Source organism: Xyrauchen texanus, chromosome 48, assembly GCF_025860055.1.
Source record: "Xyrauchen texanus isolate HMW12.3.18 chromosome 48, RBS_HiC_50CHRs, whole genome shotgun sequence".
NCBI classification, from domain to species: Eukaryota; Metazoa; Chordata; class Actinopteri; order Cypriniformes; family Catostomidae; genus Xyrauchen; species Xyrauchen texanus.
Genome location: NC_068323.1, coordinates 908018 through 928935, shown reverse-complemented (window position 1 = coordinate 928935; position 20918 = coordinate 908018). Strand labels below are relative to the sequence as shown.

General features: G+C 40.1%; 1 protein-coding gene across 1 annotated transcript; it reads left to right on the top strand.

The window, feature by feature from the left end:
- The first annotated feature begins 236 nt into the window (after positions 1–236).
- On the top strand, positions 237–20546 carry LOC127639974 (SLAM family member 9-like). The gene is made up of 6 exons (XM_052122337.1): positions 237–322; positions 710–1045; positions 1813–2100; positions 2888–3028; positions 3122–3186; positions 19510–20546. The coding sequence occupies exons 1-6, from the start codon at positions 271–273 to the stop codon at positions 19561–19563; spliced, it is 936 nt and encodes a 311-aa protein (XP_051978297.1). The 5' UTR covers positions 237–270; the 3' UTR covers positions 19564–20546.
- The last annotated feature ends 372 nt before the right edge of the window (positions 20547–20918 follow it).

Sequence of the window (20918 nt, the reverse complement as noted above, 5' to 3'; positions counted from 1 at the left end):
ACTCTCTCTCTCTTCCTCTCTCTCTCACTCTCTCTCTCTCTTCCTCTCTCTCTCTCTCTTCCTCTCTCTCTCACTCTCTCTCTCTTCCTCTCTCTCTCACTCTCTCTCTCTTCCTCTCTCTCTCTCTCTTCCTCTCTCTCTCTTCCTCTCTCTCTCTCTCTCTCTCTCTCTCGACAGAACTTTATAAACTCTCCCCTCCTCCAGTTGTCGTCACTCAAGATAGTTTAGTTGAAATATCTGGTGATTTCAGACTTGTGGAGAGTTATTTCAATGAATAATGTTTCACACATTGCTTTTATTGTGTTTGTTCTTGTGGCATGTGGTCAGTAAGTCAACTTTCTTTCTTATTTATTGACAGTTTATTGTAAAGGACTATCAACATCATTGTTTGCTGTTTTTATGAGAAATATTCAGTTGATCTGTGTAAATAACACTTTATATCATCAATAAATGATTGTATTAAATGTAACGTTTTGAAGACATCATATCATCAGACTCATTTTACTTTCAGTCAGTATCATTACACAAATATTTCTGTTTGTATTTGCTGTTATTTCAGTGGAGAACTATTGAACATCTTATTCATTTATCAGTTTTCATGAATCTGTTTCAACACTTCATTGACTACAAGTTATTCCTCATTTAATGTGTGCAAAACGTGTTTCAAAGATCAAAATAAAAGTTCAAGTTCACATTGTTTGTTGTGCAGGTGTGTTTGGTGTTGATCCAGATAAAGTGAAGTCAGTGTCAGTGATGGAGGGAGATTCTGTCACTTTACACACTGATCTTACTCAAATACAAGATAAAGATGAGATCGAGTGGAGGTTTGGATCTGAAAACATTCGCATCGCTAGAATCAAGAGAAAGATCTTCAGTACATCTGATGATGTTCTTGATGGGAGATTCAGAGGTCGACTGCATCTGAACCATCAGACTGGAGATCTCACCATCACAAACATCACAACTGAACACACTGGACTTTATCAACGAATCGTCACTACAGAAAATAAAGATACAACAAAGACATTCAATGTCACAGTTTCTGGTGAGTGTTACAGTGTCGTCTGTCTTCATCATTATATTAATAATCATTTTCAGAATCTATAAAGATATTTCAGACTGATTCATATATTTGAAATGATATTAATAGATTCAGTCAGATTATTATTTTCTTTCTAATGATCGTGTATTATGTCATTTATCTGACCGTATAATAACTATAAAACAACGTTTCTTTCCTCTATATTTACTTTTCTACATTTGATGTGTGTAATTTCTTCTTGATTAAATCTATTCTCAGATCGTATCGGTGTAAAACTGCAGATGTTGTTGCTCTTGTTTGATAAATGACTTGTTATGTTCATCATTTCTGTGTCACAAAAGCATCTGCGGCATCATCACATGTTCAATAACATGATATACTGGAGTAATATGAGGCACGAGTGTTTGTTTGTAGCCTGCTTAGCATTGTTTATTCTTATTCTCTTACGTTCATCGTTTTATCCTTTATGTAACAGATGTCAATCATTTCACTGTTCAGCATCTATAGACTCAATCAACACTCACACACACACACACACACTCTCACACACACACACACACACACTCACACACACACACACACACACACACACACACACACACACACACACACACACACACACACACACACACACACACACACACACACACACACACACACACACACACACACACACACACACACACACACACACACATTCACTCAACACTGACAAGTAAAAGCATTTATGTATTTAATGTTCATTGTATTTATTCTCTGATGTTTTCCAGCTCGTCTGCCGGTTCCTGTGATCATCAGCGACTCTTCACTGAATTCTTCATCATCTGAAAGTTCATCTAAATGTGTGTTGGTGTGTTCAGTGGTGAATGTGACACAGGCGACTCTCTCCTGGTACAAAGGAAACAGTTTATTGTCCTCCATCAGTGTGTCTGATCTCAACAGAAGTCTCTCTCTACATCTGGAGTGTGCCGATGATTCTTACAGCTGTGTGATCAACAATCCCATCAGAAACCAGACTAAACATCTCAACAATACTGAAGTCTGTCAGACGTGTTCAGGTACAGTATTGGTGTTTATGTACTGAGTTTTGTAAGATGTTCATACATGTGTCATAATAAACATGCTAACACAGATCGTTCTCATGCTCGTCAAATTAATCTAGCACATTCTGACTTCTGATGCTGTGCGATGGTTTTTGTGAGGATTGTTTATTTTATTTCCATCATCTGCTGTAACAGATCCCGTCCCACACTCATTAAACATTCACTAACTGCCTCAACAATCATGTGATGTCACTAATATCAATGCCATCGGCTCTTGCATGTGTTGTGACTGATTTCACAGAGGAAGATTTCCAGCAATCAAAACCTTCAGTTTCACTGATTCTTGTAATAAATGAACGTTACTGTACATCTTTTATATTGTTGAGCATTTTTAAGGTTTAGGTGTAGGGGTGGAGTTAGTGCTTACAAATATGAGTGTAAGACTGTAACTTAAATTATTGTGACTGTAACTAGTTTCACATGTTGTGTTTTGAATATAGTTGAAATGTGGTTAGGTTTAGCGGATCTAAAATATCAATATGATCGTAAGATGTTAATAAACTAATATATTTACAAGTATAATAAAACATATTGTGGTTTAATATGCAATAGGCCTAATATCTGAAGATTTCAAATCTGTGACAGAAACGTCTGAATGTTTTTAAGCGTTGCAGGAGCGTTTCTCACTTACAGTATAATACTGACCTGCAATCTGCATCAGATGATCAGTGAATGTATTGTGTGCTGTCGGTCAGACTGGACATGCATTTACATTAATGACCGTGTCTCTTTATTGTTCCAGGACCAGACAAAGAAAGTCCTTCACAACCCCAAAACTCGTCTCTTATAATGTGGATATCTGCTGCTGCTGCTGGAATTCTCTTCATCGCTGCAGTTTTGATGATCTTCATCTACAGAAAACACAGAATAACTGATCAAGAGGGCAAGTGTAAAACACAACTAAAAATGCAGATCTAGTGAAGATGGAGAGAATCTTTGTTGTTATTTTAACATGTCTGTCATTATTTTAAAACAGATCAAACTCGTGCAGGAGAGATCGTTTACGCTGATCCAACATTATTCAAAAGAGCACAGAAACCGGTGAGATCATTTATGATTTGTGTCTCTCTGTATCATTTCCATTAACAGCGAGTCAGATGTACAGTATTTCTGTGTATGATGATTTATCATGCACACAACAGCAGATATATTTATAAAATACTAAATGTGTTTTTATTCTCTTCTGATGACTTCATGATGGAGAGTCTCATCATTCAATGCTGGAAACACTGATTATCCCCCAATTATACTCATATTTAACTATTAAAACATCTTTATTTATATGACGATCATTTCACGTGCATGAATAGTTCCAGATGAGACTCAACAGAAGAACTTTGACATGAATCTGACATTTGTACTCAATCCCTGATTAATAAAGTCAATAATGTCCATAAAGGGAAGATAAAGGAACATATTTAGTCTATTCCCAAAAACGAACGAGTCACTGAGTCGTCTATTGTCCATATAACCATCATTCTGATCAAATAAGAAAATATCATCCATTTTTTCAATTTTTACACGAATTATATTGCTGTCTGTTTTCAGGCTCAATTTTAACCGTTACTGTTAATTGACAGATTAATTTAGACCTAATCTGCAACCCTTATTTGATTTATTTGATTTATTTTATTTGATTTATTTGATTTATTTGTAAATGTTATAAATTGTGTAGTTAATGTTGTTGCTTATTTAATTTTAATACATATAATTTAATATAAAATGAAAATCAAATACACTATTATTATAAAAATATATATTTTTAGTTTATATATAGTTATAATTATATATTTTTTGTAGCCTATTCATGGAAAGTGTCATTAAATTGAAACAAATCTACATTATCTTTTGGCTTATGAGTGCGCTTTGATCTATAAAAGCAAAAGGAAACACTTTACAATAAAGAGCCGTTAGTTAACATGAACTAACAATGAACAACACTTTTCTCATGTTTATAATACATTTATATGTATATGTTTAGAGTCAAAAACATTTGTTAAAATATAAAGTTGTATTTGTCAACATTATTTAATGCAATATGAAAAAACATGAACTAAAAATAAACAATTGCTATTTTATTAGCTAACAGTAACAAAGTTTAATAAATGCTGTAATAAATATAATGTTCATTGTTAGTTAATGATATTTAATGCATTAACTAATGTTCACAAATGGCACTTCATTGTAACGTGTTACCAAGCAATATTTGTGTTGAATAAAATTATCTTCAATCATTATTAGATGGCCAAAGATAAAGAGCAGATCAAAGAACAAACTGAAATAACAATAAGAGCCGGTTAAGGTTCAATGTGTGTTTCTGCTAAAATAAACACTGTTAAATGGTCTCACAGGAAGCTCAAACTTCAGGAGCAAAAGCTGACTGAGCTGAAAACTGTTCGGTTGATTTGACATTTGAATGTGTGAAAAAGATGGTCGGTCGGACAGACGGACACAGATAAAAAGTTGAAGTCAGAAGTTTACATACATTTAGGTTGATGTCATTTAAACTCATTTTTTAACAACTCCACAGATTTCATATTATCAAACTACAGTTTCAGCAAGTCGTTTAGACTCATGTCTGCTTTGTGCATGACAGGAGTAATTTTTCCATCAATAGTTTACAGACCGATTGTTTCACTTTTAATTGACTATAACAATTCCAGTGGGTCAGAAGTTAACTGTGCTTTTAAGAAGCTTGGAAAATTCCAGAAAATTATTTCAAGCCTTTAGACAATTATCTTCTGATATGAGGTGTACTGAATTGGAGGTGTACCTGTCGATGTATTTTGAGACCTACTGTATCTTCAAACTCAGTGTCTCTTTGCTTGACATCATGGGAAAATCAAAAGAAATCAGCCAAGATGTCACTAATTATTTTGGGACCTCCACAAGTCCGGTTCATCCTTGGGAGCAATTTCCAAACCCCTGAAGGTGCCACGTTCATCTGTACAAACAATAGTACGCAAGTATAAACACCATGTGACCACACAGTCATCACACCGCTCAGGAAGGAGACGCATTCTGTCTCCTAGAGATGAACGTAATTTTGTGCGAAAAGTGCAAATCAATCCCAGAACAACAGCAAAGGACCTTGTGAAGATGCTGGAGGAAACAGGTGGACGAGTATCTAGATCCACAGCAAAACGAGTCCTATATGGACATCACCTGAAAGGCTGCTCCGCAAGGAACAAGAAACTGCTCCAAAACCACCATAAAAAAGCCAGACTACAGTTTGCAAGTGCACATGGGGACAAAGATCTTACTTTAGGGGAAATGTCCTCTGGTCTGATCTGTTTGGCCATAATGACCATCGTTATGTTTGAAGGAAAAAGGGTGAGGCTTGCAAGCCGAAGAACACCATCCCAACAATGAAGCATGGGGGTGCAGCATCATGTTTTGGGGGTGTTTTGCTGCAGGAGGGACTGCTGCACTTCACAGAATAGATGATGACATCATGAGGAAGGAAAATGATGTGGATATATTGAAGCAACATCTCAAGACATCAGACAGGAAGTTAAAGCTCGGTCACAAATGGGTCTTCCAAATGGACAATGACCCCAAGCACACCTCCAAAGTTGTGGCAAAATGGTTTAAGGACAACAAAGTCAGTGTATTGGAGTGGCCATCACAAATCCCTGACATCAATCTGATAGAAAATTTGTGGGTAGAACTGAAAAAGCGTGTGCGAGCAAGGAGGACTACAAACCTGACTCAGTTACATCAGTTCTGTCTGAAGGAATGGGACAAAATTCCAGCAACTTATTGTGGGAAGCTTGTGGAAGGATTAAACAACTGTATGGACAGTGTACAGTGATGATCTACTATATAATACAAATTACTGATGTCTAATAATGTCAGATAGAGACCGGTTTGACCAACTAAAGCAAAACAAGCACTAACAGAGTATGATATGTCTGAAGTACAGAATAACGGTCAAAACTCTTTACGGGTAAAAGCGTTACAGCTCTGGGTGTATCTGCATGCTGAAATAGACTGTTAAACTGTTCCACAGGAAACTGGACTTCCGCAACTGCGCTGTCTGTGAGATGAAAGAGAGTAAATGCATCAGTCTAAATGTGTGTTATAGGTCACAGCTTTATTAGGAATTTAGCTTCTTAAATTGTGTGTTAAGGGTCAAATATTGTTAAACCACAAATAAGCGACTATGAGAAAGCAGCAAAATTAAGTTAAAGTAAATTAAGCTGAATTATAAAGTTCACTAAAGCTTGATATTATACTGCAGTCATTTTACAAGCTGATGATGACTAGCACACACCAAACATTTGACAGCAGAGTTTAACTACTGAAGAAACTCAAGAAAAAGAGAAAACATTAATGCAATTATTTTTTATAAAATTGATAAATAAAACAGATTACATTTATTATGAACACATTCAAAAGCAGTGGACTAAAATGGCTAAAAGAAAAATACAAACTGGCATACTTTAACTATTTATAGTCGTCCATTCCTAAGAATGCCACAAATGAAATGATCTATGAAAATGAATATGTTACCAGCTACTGGGGGTAATTACTGCAAATACTGCTAATGTTTGATAATGACTAATGAAGAACAACCGCACTTCATTTAACATCGATATTTCCCGTCACCGTCTGTCTTCACCACGTTTAAGGACTCTTATTTTGAAGTTCTCTCCTGCACTACGTTTCCCAGAAGTCACTCCCTCGTTATCCCCACCTGTATGTCATTCCCTTATTAAGTTCCAAGTGTATATATACCCTCTAGTTTTGTCAGTAGTTGTTAGTTCATGAATTGTATTGTTATGTTTGATGTTACTCCTGCGTTTGTTCCACTCCAGTGATTGTAATTAAAGATATAAAGTTCCTACTCCTGCGTCTCCTCTTGACTCCTAGGACACCAAACGTTACACCCCCATTATATCACAGATGTGTGACTTTCTTTCTTCTGCTGAACACAAATGAAGATTTTTAGAAGAATATTTCAGCTCTGTAGGATCATACAATGCAAGTGAATGGTGACCAGAACTATGAAGCTGAAGACACATTGTTGTGTGTGTTTCAACATTATGCCACAAATGCTGTCGATTGAGCTGAACTTGACTTGAACCCGGAATATTTCTTTAAGGGAATGGGAACACTGAATATTCTGGAGGACACATGTTCTATCATGACATCACATGAAGCACAAAAGACCAATGTGTCATTCTTAATAAGGACTTTAAGCAGCATGTGCGGTTACGACGTTCTGTGTTCCATTGCGTGTACGCGACATCACTCACTTCCTGATATCTAAACATTTACATGTTAAATCGGTTACAAATGACTATATATATATACATCAATAGCCTATTAATAATAATATCTAGATTTTTAGATGTATTGATATCGTACAACAGTAAACGCTCTTCTTCTGACAGTTATTAATACAAGCACCCCTTTTAAATGACATTTCTTTTCCTTAAATGATAAAATACTGTCATTATTGCTTAGTGATTTTTCCATAGCGTCCCGTCCGCTGCTGCTGTTTAAAGTCACTATTATTTTGTTTCCATTCCACATCTGTAAACTGCTTTACAACTCTCACCCAACTGTCTTTACTTCATACTCGTATCCAGACACACCTGCAGTTATATTGGTTATTATGACTAGTGCCCGGCTGATATATCGGTCAGTCAATATTATCCTTTCACAGATATATCAGTATCGGTGTATATGTTTACCGATATGTGCTGATATGAAAACTTTTTTAAGAGCATATAATGCAGAAAACAGTGCTTTAGAATTGGTGTCATTACATAGTTTTTCCAGCAGAGCGTGCTCCGACTTATTTACAGAGCTGAACTGCCGGTGGCTCTGCAGACAGGACGGAGTTGAGCAGGGAAGGTGTTAAGCGGTGTCTTCTCGGTAAGTTGCTAACTAGCTTCTGAAATACATACTGGAAAGTTAATAAACAATGACCCCATCATTTTCCTTTTTCAATATAACTAATATAATGTTAACCCTGTCCCTGACAACCATGTCACTCATGTTTATCACATCTGTTTGCTGTTAGCAGTTATAGTTTGTCAGTGCAGTCAGTAATGTAGCAGATTGAAAGGTAAACATCAGAACATCTTGTTGCAGCTCATTAGACAACGGTGCTGTGGTGGATTGTGTCTGTTGAGTGTTGATTTCACGCTACGTTGTCACTTAGTTGGTGAGACACAACGCTGGTCCATCTTTTACTCTCCGTGACAACGAGCTTATAGCTAACTAGCTAATCACATAGCTACTTTCAATGCTTGTCAGCTGAGTGGAAGTTAATGTGTAAACATGTATTCAACAAACTGTTTTATTCAGGAATCACAGTTTGGTACCCCTTCAACTAAACAATTCCAGTCAATGCATTTACAAAATGTAATATTTAAAAGTCTGGTTTTCCACTGTTGAAGTTTCCTCTGAACTTGTATAGCAGAATACGGTGTGACACCGCTGCTGCCGTTTATGTGTTGACAGGTGTAAATCAGGGCCGGGACAGAGTGTCTCTCAGCCGGGTGCAGGTTCAATCTCTCCCCCTTAGATCGGGACATTCGTGCAGCTCATAGAGGAGGCGCTGACCACACAGAGAAATGCCAGTTTCGGAGTTTGTAGTTTTAACTAAAAAACCTGCTTCTGTATTATTTTAACTTTAATAACGCATTAAATATAACTGCATTGATGATGTAACACCGGGTGTTTCCTTTAAAGACTTCCGGCTCCGCTAATTCCACAACGAGAGTGCTTTTGTATTTACTTATTGGATATTTTTGTATAATTATTACCCAATACTTTGTGATCTACATCATCTGAAGCTGTTTGGAAAGTTTAGAGTTCATCTGGACTGTGATCTGTGTAATTCCTCAGTCAGACAAATGCGCGAACTGCAGTGCAGCTCTCACACGTCATCATTACCGTTTATTGTGATCTCATGTTACGTTAAATGAGATCAAACGACTATTCGACAATAAACATTTTTTCAACTTTTTTTATTGTCGACATTGTTGATAACATCGACTAATCGTTTCAGCTCTACACCATATTCTTCATTTGAATTCTTATATTCACTCAATGAGCAATAGAGGCTGCTGCTGCTGAAGAACTACAAGACAAAGTTTGATACATGAACATGAACGGTGGTTTGCAGACAACATTGTTTTGCACGGCCGCTAGCATCTAGCGCTGCTCCTAACTAGCTTAACGTTAGCTTACCGGCCCTCTCATCGTATTCATTTGGTGCGCTGGTGAAAAAACGGCTTATTTTTGTACATTTGGTCACGTCAGTTTGAAGCGCTTTCTTTACTTTAATCTTGCCTTCTCAGCGCCGACTTTGCGCTTTCTATTGTCCATTTTAGCCTCCATCAACCACCACCACTGACCTAAGTTTACAAGTGATGTTTTTTTTTTTTTAAACAAGGTGCCGCTGTCGGGGGAGTCAAAAGATAATTACGTCATTAGCCTGCAGGCTGCACTCTGTGAGTAATAAATAAAAAGAGTGGGGCTGAGGTAAAATAGAAAATTAAAAAGAGTGGGCAGCTGTGAGTGCAGTATCCATATTTCAACCCAGTGCCAGGACAACACCGGCCCTCACGGCCAAAAAAACAGACCGAATTCTCCCGGTGCTCCCGATTAACCAATCCGGGCCTGGTGTAAATGCTTCTTGTGTTACAACCTGCCAATAATTGACTGGCACTATTAATATAGTCAGTATTTGACTGATACAGTATTTGACTGATACTGATACTGATACTTGACGGGGCGGGGTCGGAATATCGCGCGCCCGGTCCCCAATCGGCCTGATGAGGCACGCGAGGGATAAAGGCGGCCGGTGACGATGGTTCGAGAGAGAGAGGATTACGGGCATGTCCGTCATGTGTGTGTGTTTATGTTTGTGCTTTTGGTTGGAGTTTAATTAAATTATCATGTTGACAAGCCGGTTCTCGCCTCCTCCTTGCCCATCCTTTAACTGTGTTACATTGTATTTGTATTTATTCTTTGTTTTCTCAGTGTTCATTTCTAGAATCTGTTGAGTGTTTAATATTGATGTCAAATATTCTTTGATAAAAATATTTGTGCTTCTGAGTACATTTGCATAGTCATATCAGTGCAAAATCGGTGAACAATCCACATAGAAAATGTCTGTTTTCATTTCAGCTCAAAAATATATCTAAAAAAAAAAACGATATCGGCCACCATATCGATAATCTGTGATTTTCCCCCAACTAAAATCAGTATTGGTATCGGTCTCAAAAATCCCATATCTGTCAGGCTGTAATTATTACTGTATATTGGTACTTCTGAAGAGATCTAGTTGGTTTTAGGTGAGAACAGACTAAAATATTACTCCTTTTTCCCTGTACATCTGGCCATTGCAGTCTCAAGGCACAATCACGATTTCAAGCTTGATTACACTTCCTAGTGTTTGACGCATGTGCAGAGCGCTACATGGTGCTAAAGGAAGAGTAATCGAGCTTGAAATCATGATCGCCAAGAAGACTGCTGTCAAGATGTACAGTAAAAAAGGTTATATTTTGGTCTGTTCTCACCCAAAACCAATTGGATCACTTCGTAAGACAATGATTCAACCACTGGAGTCTTATGGATTACTTTTATGTTGATTTTATGTGATATTTGGACATCTGAGTTCTGGCCACCATTCACTAGCATTCTACTGACCCGTGACCACACTCACAAACACAAGAATAAATGTGTTAAATTTGGTCACGTCAGTCCTTTACCAGCTTTACCAGCCTTATTTCTCAATTCTAATTCTTGATGAGCATGGCCTATTGAACCCCATGAGTTGGTTTAATTAATAATTACAATGATTAGATCTATTGTATTTTAATATTAGAGCAGTCTTTCATGGCCTTTGATCAAGTTTCCCCCTCTGGCTTTCATTATCTGCCAAACTAGTGGAGATCTTGATAAGAAATAAATGACATTAAATTTGATGACAGTTGTTAAGTGTCTTAAGAGAACTGAAAGTGACATGTTCGATGTTTTTCTACTCAAACAGTGTCAAGTCCAGGGAAGTGCACAGACATTTTGGGGGGGCTCAAGTGGAAAAAAAGGGAACTTCTCATAATTATTTATTTAAAAAACAAAACATTAAATATATTCACACAACTCTGACTTCCTTACCAATGAATTTGAATTCCCTCACACTCACACAATTGTTTCATACAGATTTCTACAGAATAATCAGTTCATACAGAGATCGTGGTCTTCTTTAGTATTCAATAGTTTATCACAAGAGCAACAGCAGCAAAGGAAACCACAATGTGCATGTTTTCTATGATACTAGTTTCAAGTATATATTTAGAATAAATGACTGCACCAAGGAGAGGGAAATAGTTTTAATAATAATTTGTTTATTTTACACAAGGCAATAAATCGTTTTAATTATTTTTGTGTTATTGGAATACATAACACTTCAAAAATCTTCATTAAGTACAGTACATTAGCCTGTATGACCACCATGATATATTGCCTCAGCTAAACTTTATATAACTTATTACAATAGCTAGTATGTATTAGCATTAGTAGCATGTTAGCAAGACACAAGTTAACTATATTTGTCTTTTGGTTAATTAGCAGTAAAGTCGAGGCACTGGTAGTTTAGTCTTTTGTTCATCACCACTCACCTCCACACAAGCCTAGAAAAACATGACTGGGAGCTGGGAGGGGCTGCTGCCTGTCTGTCTGCCTGTCTGTCTGTCTGCCTGTCTGTGTATCATGTGCTGATGTGTGCTGCACTGCTGCGCAGAGGTAGGGAGCACATCGGACAAAGTCTCATCTCACAACCTGATATTTAGATTTTTTATTCAATAAATATATTTGTTTGACAGGGAAGCTGTGCGCAAACAGGAATATATATATCATTTATTTAAAAAAATATATGTCTATGTGTGCATGTGCCTGTCCTCATATATAACATCCTTATTAAACTGCATTTCCCCTTCTGTCAAGTGACACAAGGGATCTTCCTTGGATGCCGAGTCATACCTCTGGTCGCGCTGCTTGGGTTGATGCATATGAGACCACTACAGCACTGGCTACAGACTCGAGTCCCGAGATGGGCATGGCGCCACGACACACACCGTGTGACAATCACCCCTTCCTGCCGTCAGACTTTCAACCCTTGGACAGACCTCTGCTTTCTGTGGACCGGAGTCCCCCTGCAGCAGGTGTCCAGACGTGTCGTGGTAACCACAGACGCCTCTCAACAGGGTTGGGGCGTTGTGTGCAACTGGCGCGCTACTGCTGGCCCCTGGAAAGGACCCCGGCAGCGGTGCCACATCAATTGCCTAGAGTTGATGGCTGTAATTCATGCCGTACGGAAGTTTCTCCCACTAATCCGAGGCAAGCATGTCTTGATCCGTTCAGACAGGTAGCGTACATAAATTGCCTGGGCGGCGTGCGCTCACGTCATATGGCACAACTCGCCTGCCATCTCCTCCTTTGGAGCCAGCCGTGACTCAAGTCGCTGCTCACCACTCACATCCCTGGCAACCGCAACATGCTGTCACGACAGCTTTCGCCCAGCGGAGAGTGGAGGCTCCACCCCAGGTGGTCCAGCTGATATGGGACTGCTTTGGCAAGGCAACTCCCAAGACAACTCCCAATGCCTGCTATGGTACTCCCTGACAGGAGCCCCTCTCGGGACAGACGCGCTGGCACACAGCTGGCCCCGAGGCCTGCGCAAGTATGCATTTCCCCCAGTGAGCCTTCTTGCATCGGTGCTGTGCAAGATCAGGGAGGACGAGACACAGGTCATCCTGGTGGCCCCCTACTGGCCCACCCACAACAGGTTCTCGGTTCTCACACTTCTCGCGACAGTCCCTCCCTTGAAAATTACCCAGAGGAAGGACCTTCTTTCTCAGGGATGTGGCAGCCTCTGGCATCCACACCCAGACCTCTGGCCCCTGGATGGGATGTGGAAGATCTAGTGTATCTACCTCCTGCTGTCGCAGACACGATCAACCAAGCCAGAGCTCCCTCCACCAAGCAAATCGACGTCCTAAAGTGGGGCGAATTGGTGTTCTTCCCGAGCCGAAGACCCGCAGAGATGCGGAGTTCAGTCAGTGCTTCTATTCCTGCAGGAGAGGCTGGAGGGGAGGCTGTACACCTCCATATTGAAAGTGTATGTAGTTGCTATCACAGCCCACCATGTTTCAGGGACCAGGTAGTGAACCTGCAAGTGCTGCCTCGGAAGGAGGCAAACCCAGCCCTTTTGTTGCTGTGTCCGGTGCGTGCTTTGCATACCTATTTGGACCGCACGCAGAGCTTTAGATGTTCTGAGCAGCTCTTTGTCTGCTTTGGCGGATGGCGGAAAGGGAAAGCCATCTAAACAGAGGTTAGCCCACTGGGCCGTTGACACTATTGCCTTAGCCTATCACACCCAGGCTATGCCCGCCCCCTTGTGGGTTCGAGCACACTCTACTAGAAGTGTGGCATCCTCGTGGGCACGGAGCCATGGCACCTCCCTAGTAGACATCTGCAGAGCAGCGGGCTGGGCAACACCCAATACCTTTGCCAGGTTTTACAATCTGAGGGTTGAGTCGGTCTCGTCCCGTGTTTTGTCAGGTCCGAGCCGGTAGAACTAGTAACTCTACACAACCGAGCGGGTGTTCCGCTTGCGCCCTTCAACAAGTTGATCCAGTGCGCCTTCTGTCCCAGGTCAGCCACTGAGCGTCGCTGCCTGGATGTTTCTCCTCCCTAGCCCTCTGGCTCTGCTGAATTCGCAGCCGGACCCACTACGAGTCTCGAATGCTCTGTACTGGGGTCGGGCTCCACGGGCATAGTTCCCTCTTCAGGTTAACTCCCCGTGATGTATTTCCTGCGGTACGGTCCCCCTTGTCAGCGGACCCACACTTCCCCTGGGCAGCCCTGCTGCCCCGGCCGCCGTGCTTGTAGCGTTAGGCTGGACCTACCACTGCGCCATATCCCACGTTTGGCTTCATAACCCTCGTGGTGTATTTGCCACACAGTACCTCCCCCTAAAACTGGGCAGGGCGTGGCCTCCGCATGGTCTTTCCCTCCTGAAAGAATAGGAAATTCGCAGACCGGACATCTACCTTGCCTCCGGCCTCACCTACAGCCCCGGCACACCAGCGCTGACGAGTTCTGAAGATGGCCCCTTAGGCCTCTTCCTCAGTCTCTAAATGCTAGGCATGTAACACCTTTTTCACCCCTCAGGGGTGTGGGAAACCTAAGGTTTATATGCAAAAAAATAAAAAAGAGTTGGGGAGGGCTACATGTAGCCGGTACAGGTGCCTCTAGCATGCAATAGCCTGCTGTGCACCTGTTTCGACAGTCACGTAACACGGTCAGTGCGTGGCGCTCTTTTATGGACCCCTTGTGTCACTTCATCCAACACAATGTCGAGTGAGTGACAGAAGGGGAAAGTCATGGTTACTGTCGTAACCTCCGTTCCCTGAGGGAGGGAACGAGACGTTGTGTCCTTCCTGCCACAGCACTAGACCTAGCACTGTAAATGGCCATGCTTCATTTTCGGCTCCTCAGTACAAAATCCTGACAGGCATTCACTGCCCCGCTTCCCTTTATACCTGTATGTCAGGGGCGGGGCATGCAAATTCTGTCTGCCAACTTGACATTGGCCTTTTCTCAGGTTCAGAGGTATGATTCAGCATCCAAGGAAGACCCCTTGTGTCAATTAATCCGACACAACGTCTCATTAACCATGACGGTTTCTTTAGTGGAATAACTGTGTGTTCATAATAAATCAGAGAAATCAACACATTTCTTTGTCCAGTGATTTGGACTGAATGTAAAGCAGAATCAGGGAGCTGTCACAGACACTGTTTACTCTTCATTTGAGCAATGGATCTGGTCCGTGTGAATTTAGACTGTTTGATTTTTAATCGGAAAAGAAATCAGCAGAAACGAGAAAACAACACGTTTATTCCATTTTCCAAAAAAAGATTTGGGGCCCGATAAATTTAAACCCCAGTAAGCCTGTGTGTTTATATGGTCCTGCATGTGGCACAAACTATACTAGTCAGGGCAGAGTATAGGGGTCTGTGCCAGGGTGCCAGCTTTCTTCCGTGTGGGGATGGGTATGGCATTCTACACGTGGCACAGACTAAATTGGTGGAGAATAATAAAATTGTTAAAAGATCAACACAACTGGTGAGAACTTTTAGTCAGGAAATTATAGAAAGATTAATTCAAGGATTATGAAAATAAGTTTTATTGTAGGTCTGGTAACAATAATAAAGCGCAACAGTCACCGCCCACTTTTACAGCCGTCTGTGTTCCGGAAGTATTTCCCCCATTCATTTCCTCGTAGACTTTTAATAAAATCCTTCATAAAAGAGTTGCGAGTCATGAACCAAACCAGGAGAATCACAACAATACAAACTTTGTTTTGAGGCAAAAAAGTATTTGAAAATCGGAGATAAAGACATCGAGGTACAAGGACTTATCGTGCTTCAAGAGGGCATGAACTTCAATCCCATGATGCATTGCGAATGATGTCTTTGAATAAAAAAACAATAGGAATATATAAAACTATTGATTTTAGGTTGTTGATTATAAGTATAGAAACAATATATTTTACTTTTATTGTCAAATATCCCGAAATGTACAAATATATAAGCAGTTTAAGGGTGAAAGGAGGCCGACTCGATTACATCATTCACAGTGCGTCACGATTCTCTGATTGGTGGATATTTCTCTGCTGTATCATGGGTAATGTAGTTGTTTACCATGGAAACAGTTTTTAAACAATGAAGTTGAGATAACGCAGACGGATGTCTTCATCAGAAGCAGATATCATCCATGAATAACCTCAGAGCTCATGGTGGATCTGTCTTTAAAGTTTTATACGTTATATTTGAAAATCATTTTGTCTATGGGATAAATGAATGGGAGTTTTACTTCCGGAACCAGACTGTTGCGCTCTATTGCAGTAACTATGGTATTTTTGGTAGAAAACATTGGTTGCCATGGTAAATGGTTCGTAGAGTACAGGACTGCTGTTTTCTTGTTGTTTTGCTGATTGCTCTGAATAACTCTCTGCTGTACGGTTGTGCGTGCTCTGTCTTGTCTGTCTGCATGAGAAAAGGGACGTGTGGCATGAGAGTGCGACAACAGTGTCAGTTGAGTCATTCACACTCAATGCCCTCATACATGTGTGAATAACAGTTTCAACAGAAAAGATCAATAAAGTAAATGATCTAAACATCGAACCCCTCTCACTTAAATGATCAAACAAGCATTCAGTGGACATTAACTCTCTGATATTTGTTTTGTGGTAAACTTTTCATTGTTTGCATAATGAGAGATAGCATATGTGCAATAAATATGGATGAGCACATAGCTGAAGGGGCGGAGATACCAAGTCTCAAAAATACAGAAGTGTCAGGAACTGAACGCTTTTTTATCAAGTTTTTTTTTCTTTCACAGATGCTTTGAAATGTGACCTTTGCATCTACATAAAGACACATGTTAGACCAACAATATTCCCTCAAATGTCCTACAGAGTTGTTTCAACAAACAATTTCATATTGAACAATGTTGCTGATATGAGAGTTCCCAGTATGCATTGCAACATGAATAAATGATGCGGTTAGTGTTTTAGTCTTATTTATTTATTCTTGATGACTTTATTTATGCTGTTTTTTGTTACCGCTGTGAGTTAATAGTTGTGTGGTGATGTTAGGTCTTTTAACTATCTTCCCTGAGGTCCACTTATAATGTCAGTAAAGTTGGTTTTGGTTTGTTTTTTGCACAATTTTGTAACATATAATAATTTTCCACCCTATCTCTGGCCCTGTTAATCATCAGGCATAATGGTATTGAATAGGATCCTTGCATAAGTCCCAGGTCTGTTGAGGTGTTGCAGGAGATAAAGCAGTCCTATGTTGACCCGCCACACATCCTTCTCACAGATCATGAGTGCAGATTGAGTAGCAGGAGGGTGGAGGAGGGGGGTTCCAGGAGGTGTTGGGGTGTGTATGTGAAATGAAGATAAGAGTGGGGGAGGGGTGTGAATCTCGTCTTTTTAATGCTGCAGTAAAACACATTCAGTTCATCAGCCATTAGTTGACCCTCTACAGAGTGAGGGGGAGGTGTCATATACAGTACTTAATAATGCTTTTTTGGCCTTTCCACACAGATGCAAGATTGTTGGCCTGGTTGTACAATATTTTATAACCACTAATTTAAGCAACCTCTTTGACATGACTATGCTGTCCGAGTTTTCCTGTAAATCATGATTTATCGTTATTGAATGATAGAACTGTCCTAGTAGGAATGCGCATGTCCTCACAGAAACGTATACATGATGTTAAAATATATGTGAGCTCGTCCAGGTCTGTGGCTGCAGCCTCAAAAACACTCCAATCAGAGCAGTCAAAGCAGGCTTGAAGTTCCAGCTCTACATCATGGGTTTGACTCTTTACAGTCGTTACTACAGGCTTAGCTGATTTTTGTTTCTGCTTGTAGGTCAGGAGAATATGAACCAGAAAATGATCAGAGAGTCCTAAAGCTGCACATGGGACAGAACGATATGCATCCTTTACAGTGGTGTAGTAGTGGTTCTGTTTATTTCTGTCTCTGGTGGGGCATGTGATGTGTTGTTTGTATTTTGGCAGTTCATGGGTGTGGTTAGCTTTATTAAAATCTCCCAAAATAATAATACCTTTATCCAGGTGTTGTTGCACTGTGTCTGTGATGTGATCAGCCAGCTGTTGCAACGCTGTGTTCACGCATGCTTGTTGCAGGACATAAACACTTGAGAATGAACGAGGAAAACACCTGCGGCGAGTAGAAAGGCTTACAGTTGATGAAAAGCACTTCTAAATTAGGACAGCACATTTTCTTCAATGCTGTTACATCTGTACACCAACTTTCATTGATATAAAAGCATGTTCCACCACCTATCCTTTTCCCAGATAACTCCGTGATGCGATTTGCTCTGAACAGCCGGATGTTCAGCAGATGAAACATGCTGTCCGGGATGGCTTCACTCAGCCAGGTTTCGGGTGAAGCACAGGGCAACGGAGTTAGAAAAAGTCCTTATTTGTTTGAGTGAGCGGAAGCAGTTCGCCCAGTTTGTTGGTGAAGGAACGGACATTCGGCAGATGAATACTCAGTAGCGGAGTCCTAAAGCCACGATGACGAAGCTTCACAAGCGCGCTGGCTCTCTTCCCTCTCGTGCGTCTTTTGGATCTCTTGTAGAGCACCTCTGCACCTCCAAAACATCAGAATAATCAAACAACAGCAAGAAATGATAATAATATAATCTGCCGAATATTCTCAGCGGGTCATCCCTGGTGAAACTGATCGGGAAAGTGTGACAAAAAACATGACAAACAAACAAAAGTAACAAAAACGCTAGAGAGCTCCACACCAAAGCAGCCATCTGCGGCACCATCTTAAAGAGTTCTAATATTTAGGCAATTAAGGCATCTTTCTCTTTATCATTAAACATTAAATGCATACTGTTGCACGAATTCTGTCGCTTATATGAATTTAAACCATCAGATTTATACACAGCCAGTGTAAACTGCATCTTATCTTTGTGTTTGGAAGTGTTTTGTAAATCAGATGCCATTCTCTGTAGTCCTTCAAATAAACTGTGAGACGGCGATTCCCTGAGCGCGCACTCGAGTGTCTGTTCTCTGACACAAATCCAATCGATCAATTAATGTTTTCTGAAGCTAATCGATAGGTTGGTGTAAGAAACAAATTGATTATTAAAAACGTATTAACTTTAAAAAAATTGCTTCCTGCCAGCAGTCGATGCATCAGTGATATAAGCGCAATGCTGCGTTCACGCGAGAAGTTGGAAGCACGTGTTTTGTACAGAGGAACAAACGTCACGTGAGAGTTAGTTCATTTCTAACTCTAAGATTCAGAAGACATGAATTGATCGACTGTGTGGATTGATTACTTTTATGCTGTCTAAATATGACAGTTGGACCGTCAAACAGACAGCAGACTAATGGCACCCGTTTACTTATATTATAAGGACCTACAGAGCTCAAATATTTTCTAAGAGTCTTAATTTGTGTTCTGCTGCTGAAAATAGACAGTCATACACATCTGGGATGGCATCAGGGTAAGTGAATAATGAGAGAATTTTAATTTTTGGGTGAACTATTCCTTTAAATCCATTTGTAGGACTTGGCTAAATCAGATTAAAACATACAAGTAGGGTTGTAGAATTCGTACGATTTGTAGACGTGCTTCAATGTACATTTTTTCAATATTGAGCATCACATCACCAGTTTCATGGCAGTAGGAGGATGATTCATTTATTTGTTCCTAAAAGGTCAACAACAATAATAACAGCACATGTGATGTGTATATCTGTGTTTGTGTGTTTTCTTACAGATAGTTCATCAGGAGGATGATGTGGTGTACGCGGGTGTTGCTGTGAGACATTGATCAAACTCTCTGAGATTCAATTTCCTCATTTATAATGTTCTGATCACTGAAAATATGACTCTGTTCAGCAGTAATACTGTATTAAAGAGTCATTTAAAGTGGTGAGATGATTGGGGGCTTTAATGTTCATGTGTGATTTGAGCAGTGGTGGGTAGAGTAGCCAAAAACTGTACTCAAGTAAAAGTACAATTACTTCAAAAACATAATTACTCAAGTAGAAGTAAAAGTCCTAACACAAATAATTACTTGAGTAAGAATAAGAAAGTATCCAATTAAATGAGTACTCAAGCAGTCAAATTACATAATAGAACATGTACAGGGAGGCTGTGGCTCAGAGCAGGTAGAGCAGGTTGGCCACTAATCGCAGGATTGGTCCTTGGGCAAGACACTGAACTCCAAAGTTGTTCCCAATGGCAGACTAGCGCCTTGTGAGTGTGAATGTGTCACAGTGTAAAGTACTTTGAATACCATTAAGGTTAAAAAGGGGCTATATAAGTGCAGAACATTACACAACCCCTGTCTTTTATACCCGTATGTCTGGGGACGGGACATGCAAATTCTGTTCGCCAATTTGGCATTGGCCTTTTTCATATTCAGAGGTATCCGAGGCTCCTGAAAGAAGCCCCTTGTGTCACTACAATTGACACAACGTCTCGTTCCCTCCATCAGGAAATGGGGGTTACACTAGTAAGCTAGACGTTCTGTACAGCAGTACCATAACTCTCCGAGTACACAACCTACGTAGGGCACCAACCCTGATCGTGGAACAATTGCTGTGTCTGAAACCTCCCCCTATCCACTATATAGTGCACTATTTTGAGTTTTCGCTATTTTGTAGGAGTGTTTGAATTCTGAGTGAGCCAATTGTTCCCTACTTTTGTTCACTCATTCTTACACACTATGCACTCTGATTTCAAGTGTACATTTCAAGTACACTCGATGATGGTTAATTTCCCACAATCCACCACGGGAAAGACGTACAAGCTAGGAGTTTACTGCTTCCTTCACTCCTGCAATGTTTTATTTCATGCTGAATTTATTAAATAACTTTTTGACAAATCATTACTGGATTAAAATAACATAATAACATATTGAGAGACAAAACATACAGATACATTTTAAAATGTACTCTTTATACTCTTTATATTAACACACTCTATATATTAAAAATGATATATACATTTCGCTGTGCACGCGCAGAAATGCTGTCTGTTCGCGCTCAAGTTGTTGATCACATGGATTTATACAGTTAATCCACCGGAAGTAGCTGCAATAGTTTCCAGTACCCCCGCGAGGGCGCGGAGTATGTGCATAAATACTGCTTAATGCATAAATACAGCTTTGTTCTGCACTGA